Raw genomic sequence first — 8,762 nt, 5'->3', positions numbered from 1 at the left:
CAACGGATAGAGATTTAAACAAATAAACGTGAGTGATGGAAACCAACTGTTACCACTAAACAAAGGCAGAAAATGATAGAATAGAAAGGCCAGCACAAAAAACAGAGAGAGGAACAATAAGATACTAAAAGGACAATGGTTGGAACTCTACATTTCTCTCAGTCTTTGGATTGATGGGTACTAGAGCTATAGCAACAGTTGAGGAACCAGGGTAAATTAAATCTAAGGTTTGAGCTGCTAGTGAAGCATTTTCCACACTCACGGCATTCATAGAGCCTCTCTCCTCCGTGGATTGTTTGATGCCTAATAAGGTGCGAACTGCGATTGAAGGTTTTCCCGCACTCAGTGCATTCATAGGGCCTGTCCCCTGTGTGGATTCTCTGATGTCTACAAAGGTCTGAGCTGCTAGTGAAGCTTTTCCCACACTCACGGCATTCAAAGGGCCTCTCCCCTGTGTGGATTCTCTGATGTTTAGAAAGGGCTGATCTTTGAGTGAAGCTTTTCCCACACTCATGGCATTCAAAGGGCCTTTCCCCTGTGTGGATTCTCTGATGTTTAGAAAGGTCTGAGCTGCTAGTGAAGCATTTCCCACACTCACGGCATTCAAAGGGCCTCTCTCCTGTGTGGATTCTCTGATGTTGAGAAAGGTTTGAGCTGCTAGTGAAGCATTTTCCACACTCACAGCATTCATAGGGCCTCTCTCCCTCGTGGATTGTTTGATGCCTAATAAGGTGCGAACTGCGATTGAAGGTTTTCCCGCACTCAGTGCATTCATAGGGCCTGTCCCCTGTGTGGATTCTCTGATGTCTACAAAGGTCTGAGCTGCTAGTGAAGCTTTTCCCACACTCACAGCATTCAAAGGGCCTTTCCCCTGCGTGGATTCTCTGATGAACAGAAAGGGCTGATCTTTGAGTGAAGCTTTTCCCACACTCACTGCATTCATAGGGCTTTTCCCCTGTGTGGATTCTCTGATGTACAGAAAGGGCTGAGCTGTGAAAGAAGGTTTTTCCACACTCACTGCATGTATTTTTTCTCTTTCGGATGAGGATATCCTGCTGTGTTGTGGTTTCCATGAGGACCTTCTGAGTTCCCCAACAGGAAATAAATTTATCCACTTTCTTCCCTGGCTGGTTTCCTTGATCTGTTTTTGGTCTGTGCTGAATCTCCCAGGATTTTCCCTGCTCATGACTCCTGGACACATTCCTTTTTGATCTTTGCGATAATGTTCTGTTTTTACCCACTGGCTCAACATTTTCAGGCTGAGAATTCTGCTCCTCTTTCTCACATGCCATTGCATCACCTGCTGTGACAGAGACAGAAACCTCAAACAGGGATGGAAAGGGGAAGACCAAACAAAAACAAGTGCTGAAGACAGGTCAAATAAAAATCAGGAGCTGAACTCCCCCAAACTCTTCCCCCAAACAGGAGAGAGGAGGGGGATGAATTCAGCCTTCACATCCCATCCAAATACGCAGGGGGAAGGGAGGAAGCTACTGCCTGGTGTCTGCTAGGAGCTATAGGAAGCCATGAGCTATATTTATCCTGAGGATATGACCCCTGCTAGGGACAATAATGAACTGAGAGACCTCCCCAAGAGCTTTGTAGGGCATCCCAGATGTTTCCTTCAGGCACTTACAGATTCTGAGGTGGTTTAATGTTTCCTCACCTGTGCAGGAAGATCTCAGGATCTCTCTTCCCTCTGAACCCTGGAGGTCTGGAACCCATGGGTCTTCCCCTTGTTCCAGCTGGGAGATCACATCAAGTTGGAAAACTAGAAACCCTGCTCAGATGAAAGAAAACAAAGGAGTTCAGTTGATTTCATAAGACTTGGTCATAAAAACAAACATTCTATTAATTTAACTTCAGTGCTTAGTGTGACCTGGTGCGCCAGGGCAGTTCTCACTGAAAATGCCAAAGTTAGGACAGGCTGAAAAGGGAGAGCAGATGCTCCCAAAACTGCTGGTTAACACTGAAGTTAAACTCACCGACCAGTCACAAACTGTGCTTCTGATCCCCACGGTTTATCGAGAAGCTGAAAAAGAAATCACACGGCCCCCTTTTGCATCCCTGTTCTCTGACTCCCAATCAGCAACTAGGTCCAGTACAGTGAGAGGTTATTTAAAAACTCTGCTCACATAAACAAAGTGTTCCTCTGACCCCAAAGAGTCACCCACATCACCAGGTCAGTATAGGTTTGGATAGTACCCAAAATTCCATCCTTCCAGCCAATCCTTTAGCATCTAAACTAAAGGTTTAAACGAAAGAAAGACAGAAAGAAGTTAAATGGGAACGCAGTCAGATACATTCCAAAATGGATATATCAGGTTCTTAGCAGTATTGGTGAGTTGCTGGCTTGAAAGTCCGTCTGGAACACATCCATAGCTTGGATGGGTCATTCAGTCCTTTGTTCCAGGGTTCAGTTTGTAGAGAAGTTGCTCCAGATGTAGAAAGGGGGATTGAAGACAAATGGAGATGATGCAGCTGCCCTTTATATTCCTTTTGCCATGTGGCCTGTACTTCCTGTGTTCCAAACACAAGATTCACAGCACATGGCATGGAAAAGCCTTGGAGTTCTCATTACACAGGCATACCCCGGCATGTCTTGCTGACTCAATAGGTGTATCCCCTTGGTCCTTTCCATGGGCTCATTGTACAGCTGATGATCGTCAATGGGCCATCAAACAGGCTAGGCAGTGTTGATGTCAATATGTCTGGGGGTGTCACCCAGAAACACTGCACAAGTCTGGAAATACAGACTACATATCTATAACTCACAATACAAAGGTGATACAAACATAGAAATAATATTATCATACTTGGCAAATCATAACATTTTTACTGACACCTTACATGGCATATCTAGCACGATTCATTGCAATTTTATCAGATTATATTATTATTTTATTATTAATACCAAAGTGTCTCACAATTCCATACAGTGTCACACTTGGTAAACCAGTGAATTCCCAGGACCAGTTCCCCAGGGCCTTGAAGATGCCCAACACTATGCTTATAAGGGACTGAAATACCCACATATCTGCTGGGAACACACACACAGACACTGTGTCAGTCTACACCCCTGTGTTCACTCTTCTAGAAAATTATGATCAATTTTGTACGCAGTATGGCTTGTGAGGTATCATTTGAAAACGCATAATCTACTGAATATTATCCTCCTGTTAAAATGTGTAGTAACACTGTATGTAAAGTTATGAGATTTTACAGTATGATATTACTGAAAATGTTACAATTCTGGGGAACACCCACAGACCAGTTCCTCAGAGACAGCAAGGCAAACAGCTGGTCAAACAGCCATTCTCCTGTAGGGGGAAGGTGTGAAGAAGACATTTACATTCCATCACAGGGACCTCTTGAAGCTGTTGTGGAAAACGACCACATGATTGATTTTGAATCAGCTCAGCCTGAGGCTCTTCTCTTAGTTAAAAGTGCGCAGGGGGAGACAGCTATTGGAATACTGTCCCCCTGAGCTAAAAATCACACAAGCCTTTTAAAGCTTAAAACCCCAAACAACGACACATATGTTGCACGTTAATTACCTTATTTGGAATATATTGTAAAATATGATGCAAGCAATGTTGGAAATAATTAAGAAAGGGATAGATACGACAGAATATATCATATATCATAATTGTAAGAACAGCAAATAAATCCATGATAGACCCACATCTTGAATACTGCATGCAGATGTTGTCGCCCCATCTCAAAAAAAGATATATTGGAATTGGAAAAGGTTCAGAAAAGGGCAACAAAAATGATTAGGGGTATGGAACAGTTTTGCCAGACCTAACCCCCAGTTTCACTTGAGCAAACAGGAGCTATTTGACATTGTGCGATACGGCTCCTGTGCTCTGTTCCCAAAGTGTTCTGCAGCAGGGGAGGGTTTGTGGCAGTGTGTGTGTGTCACTGGCATATTGGGGTGATGCTGAAACAGGACAGAGTAGAGGTGGCATTGTGGGGCTGGCGTGAACCTTAACTCTTCATTTCCCCTTCCAAGAACCGAGGGGACAGGAACCCTTACCCAGCGAGGTCACAGTCTCATAGTTCTCCTGCATGACATCCCAGTAGAGGGCTCTCTGAGTGGGGTCCAGCAGAGCCCCTCTCCCCTGGTGAAATGCACAGCCACCTCCTCGAAGGTCACCGGCCCCTGAAAGAGCAAGAGTCCAACACTCAGGACCTCTTTCCCCACTCACAACCCCACTATTTGTGGCAGAGAGGAGCCAATCAAATGGAAGCTCTGGGTGGATCCCACTCAACAGAGTCCAACCCCCACCCCGCTCAGAGTATCCAGCAAATACCAGGATGAGGGGGCGAAGAGAGAGCCCCTTGTCTCTCCCTGCAGATCCATCACACACCTAGTAGCCACTGACCGATACAGGAGATGGAGCCCCTAGCAGGGTCCAGGGAGAGCTCCCTGGTAGGAAGCCCAACACCCTCCCCATTGTGAGGAGCGGGATATGAAGGGAGAGGCAGCTCCAATAAGCCTGACTCATGGGTGCCCCCTTCATATCTCACAGCAGCCGCTGGTCAGTGAGGTCAGGCTCCAGCACTGGGAGTCTGGTCAGTTTGACTAGCTCCATGTAGGTGGGCTATTTTCTTTCTTCACAAATTAGGGCATTTCCACCTCCGAACCTCCTGGGTCTGTTCCTAGAATCTAGGGCACTTATTAAATAACTCCCAGCAGGTTTGCCACACCCTGGCCTAATCCTTTCTCCACCCTGTGCATTTCCTGCCCCGCCCCAACCTCGAGACCAGACTGTGCAAACCTTCCCATCTCCGGTGTATTTGCTCTCCCTCTCCTCCAGCAGGAACCCACCAGCAACCCCCCGATAATCTCTACCTGAGTTGGCTCCACTGCAGCCATTTCTCTTCCCTGTCCCACGCCAGGCTGGGATGAGCTGGAGGAAAACATGGACGCCATTCTGCAGCCTGTCTGGGGGAGAAGGGCAGTTGTGGGCGTTTCAGAACCGGTTTTAGTTAACTTCACATCAGAATTCCCCAGGCCCCTTCCTGCACACAGACACCTAGATTCTGCCATGCAGGGAAATGCTCAGTCTGTTTATAACAATGTAGACCGGGCCCTCCTGCCATGCTAAGCCCAGACACATTTTTAACCTCCCTTCTCCCTCCTCACCCCTAACAAAGTCTGTGAACACAAGGCTAGAAAAGAGCAGAACCAAAGGAGTCACTGTGGGGATTCCTCACACACTGACCCCACGGTAGCCACACCCCAGCAGGGGAATATGGAGTCAGGAACTGGCTTTTCCTCTGTCTGATCCTTGTTTTGTTCACTGGAAAGTGGTTTTGCCCAGGATGCAGCAATACATGTGTCTGGGTGGAAATCTCTCCCCTCATTTCTCCCACTGCCCCTTTCAGTCTCTCCTTCCCTGTCCTCTCTCTCCCTGCCCCTCTGGCTGGGACAGTCCCATTCCTGGGGCTTTGTTCTCCCAGGGCTGGATTTTCTCCTGGCAATTGCTAATGGGAGGAGAAATAGGAGGGGCTGTTTGTGCAGAGTCACTTTCTTGCCAGACCGAAGACTTTCCCTGAGGTCTTTCAGTTACCTGGAGACTCTGGCTCAGAATTTAGTATTAACAGGGCCCAGGGCTGCCCTAGGGGGCTAGGACCAGCTGGAGAAAGTCATCCCCTGGGCCAGGCAGAGAAGCAGCTTTAATTCAGGTCACTTCCCAGCACAGAACCCCGCTGGGGGAGCAGCAGCTGCTAAGCCTGGTCTCCCAGATCACAATGGAGGCTGCAGCGTCTGACCCAGGAAGCTGAACCCCAGTATCCTGAGCAGAGAGGGACAGAGCGTTTGAGCAGCTTCCCTCCTTTAGCTCTCTGGGGAGAGCAGCTAACGAGAGCCCCTCCTCACAGGGAGAATTGCTGATCTCATTTGCCCCACTGTCCATCCGGAGTCACTCCTTGTCTTTCCATACAGTGACTCTGGATTAACAATGGTCTCAATGAAACCAGAGTTCAGAAAGAATGAGTCCAGAATGCTGTGGAAGGGACCATTGTGTGGCAGTGCTGACCCCCCTTCCCACCTCCCTCATCCCCCAGATCCAGGACAAGGACTGGACAATCTAGGACAATGGAACTGGAAGTTCCTGCAGTTTTCAAGAGGGGAGCAGAGCAAAAATCTGTGATTTCACCTCACAGTGACTGGGCCTGGCCGGGGAATGTCAGGCAGTGCTTGGAGCTAGGATTCTGGCATAAGCTAATTAGGGAGAAGAAGCGAGGTCGGGAGCAGCCCCCCGAGCCCCAGTCAGCCCCCGCCCCCCAGATATTCCCTGGAACCCAGCCCCCAGAGTCCGTAGCCAGAGACCTCAGATACCCCTCAGAGCCTCACCGGCCAGAGAACCCCCACCAGACCGTCACTGCCAGGTTGGGAATCCCAAAGGGTTTTCCCCCTCACCCCAAGAGACCCCAGAAGCCAGAGACCCCCCAAAAGGGACCCCCCACTGGGAACTCAGTCCCTCACTGCCTGCCTAGGATCCTACCCCACCCTCCAGCAGGATCTGCCCTGCCCTTTGCCTGGCACCCCTCCTCCCCTGCGGGATCCTGATGCTTTACAGGGGCACCCCCCCGGCCTAGCACCGGGGATTCTCCCCCACACACTCTGTGCACTGGGCACGGCAGCGATCCCAGGAGTCTGCGGGGGAAGCCCAGACAGAGCCCCTGGCACAGCACCAGGCTCCCTCTAACCCCCTGTCCCGCCTCCCCAAGAGATGCCCACCCCGGCTGTTCTGCAGCCACCAGGCCCCCAGCGATACCCACCTCCAGGACCCACAGCCTCAGGGCTGGGCACATCACAACCACCCCCTGAAAACCCAAATCTCCAGAACCCACCGACCTGACTAGGGTACCCCCTGCCCAGCCACCCAGAGGCCTCCCCCCACCACAATCCCCCTTCAGCTGCAATCTCCCCACACAGCCCCACCCCCACCCAGCAACACTGTTACCTCACAGAGCCTGAGAAGTGGATAGAAAGTGACCACCGCCCCCTGCTGGCCAGTCACGGGGCAGAGGGAGCCCTGGGGGATGTCTCTTGAACTGGAGTATGGAAGGCCTGGAGGGACAAAATAGGTAAGAAATGTCCATGGCCTGTCACTAGCAAATAATGGCCACCATGGATCCACCCCAGAGGTGGCTGCATCTTAGTACTGTGGGAAGCAACCCCTCACCGAGGCCATTTGCCATGGGGTTTGGGATACTTCTCAACTCACACTGCACTCAGAGCAACCTCCTCATCCCGTGCCATCTGGAGAAAAGAAAAGGGTCCAGCCAACTCTTCTGTAACTGGTTGGGAACCACCGATCTCCAAACAGGGGGAGGCCTCTGGCTTTGATGGGTATTAAATATCTGGCTGGTCTCTTTCTTCGGCAAACATTTTAACAGAGGTAAAGGAGGGAACAAATGATTCTCAAAGAAGACGGGAAAGATGATCTCTGGGCAATTTCACCCCCTGCAACCTCCAGGATGGAGAAGAACTCAGGGCAACAGGTTCCCTTGAAGGAAGAAGTTGCTGGGATTTAGAAACACGGGGAACAGCCCAAAACCCGAGAGGATTTTTAACTGACATTTGATAATGACACAGAAAGAGGCAAAACCTGAGCTTTGAGAGCAATGTTCAGAAATGAAAGAGAAAGGGTGGAAATCTGAGATATTTTGGATCCATTTTGCAAATTATAGAGAGGAAAGTGGAAAATCAGAGGGATTTTATATCAGTTGTTGATAGGAGGCAAAATCTGAGTGTTTCACATCAATATTTGATAAATGAATAAAGAGGAAATGGGCAACATTTGCAAACATTTTATATCCAGGTTCAAGAATCTGAGAAAAGGTGTAAATCTGAGATTTTCTTAGTATTTTATAATTAGAGAGACAGGGGGAAATCTCAGGGCATATTCAGTTAGAAATAGACAACTAGAGAGAAGTGAGGCAAATGTTTAGGTTATTTTATATGAATCTTTGAGATTTGCACAGAAAATGTGTCACAAACTGCGTATTTGATAACATGAGAGAAAGCCACCAAGATCTGAGGGGATTTTATATTGCTGTTAACGAACTAGTGGAAAAGGGGGACTGTTGGACTGGATTTTATACGACTGTCCAATACATAAACACAAAGTAATGGTTCCCCCCACCCCCACCATTCCCATGGGCAGCAGGAGCCCTTTGCGGAGCTGATTACAAGGGCCAGGGCGGGGGCGGGGGAGCTGGAAGGTTCCTGGATACAGGAAGGGGGCAGCAGTGGGGGACGGGCGGGTGACTGGCAACTGATGGTTGGGGGCAACTGTGTTGGTAGTTAGGGGGCAACAACTGGGATTGGGAAACGGGGGTCTGGGCAGTCCCCATGGGGGACACGTGCGCCTCCCTTCCCTACCCTGGCAGAGAACAGGCATCTCCTAGAATATCAGGGCTGGAAGGGACCTCAGGAGGTGTCTAGTCCAACCCCCTGCTCAAAGCAGGACCAATCCCCAACTAAATCCCCAAATGGCCCCGCAAGGAGTCAGCTCCCAGCCCTGGGTTTAGCAGGCTAGTGCTCCAACCACTGAGCCATCCCACCCCCACTCCAGAGGCAGCCATGGGCTGGGGAATGACTCAGGGCGACAATTTCCCACCTAAACAAGGACAAATCGCTGCAGATGAAACGGGTGGGAAAATGCCCCTCACTTGAGAAGATTTTAAACTGACGTTTGAGACTCATGGGGAGAACGGGGGAAATCGGGGGGGACGGGAGAGCT

At 49.5% G+C, this 8,762-nt stretch overlaps 1 protein-coding gene across 1 annotated transcript in view; it reads right to left on the bottom strand.

The window, feature by feature from the left end:
• Window positions 1-254: 254 nt before the first annotated feature.
• Window positions 255-8,762, bottom strand: part of LOC120381409 (zinc finger protein 850-like) — a gene marked incomplete at both ends in the record, with an annotated part of 53,460 nt that continues 44,952 nt past the window's right edge. The window contains one exon of the mRNA XM_039499598.1: window positions 255-1,028. Coding sequence (XP_039355532.1) covers window positions 255-1,028 — 774 coding nt within the window. The remainder of the gene's footprint in view (window positions 1,029-8,762) is intronic.

This window comes from Mauremys reevesii, linkage group 14, assembly GCF_016161935.1.
Source record: "Mauremys reevesii isolate NIE-2019 linkage group 14, ASM1616193v1, whole genome shotgun sequence".
NCBI classification, from domain to species: domain Eukaryota; kingdom Metazoa; phylum Chordata; order Testudines; family Geoemydidae; genus Mauremys; species Mauremys reevesii.
This window is presented reverse-complemented; position numbering and strand designations above follow the sequence as displayed.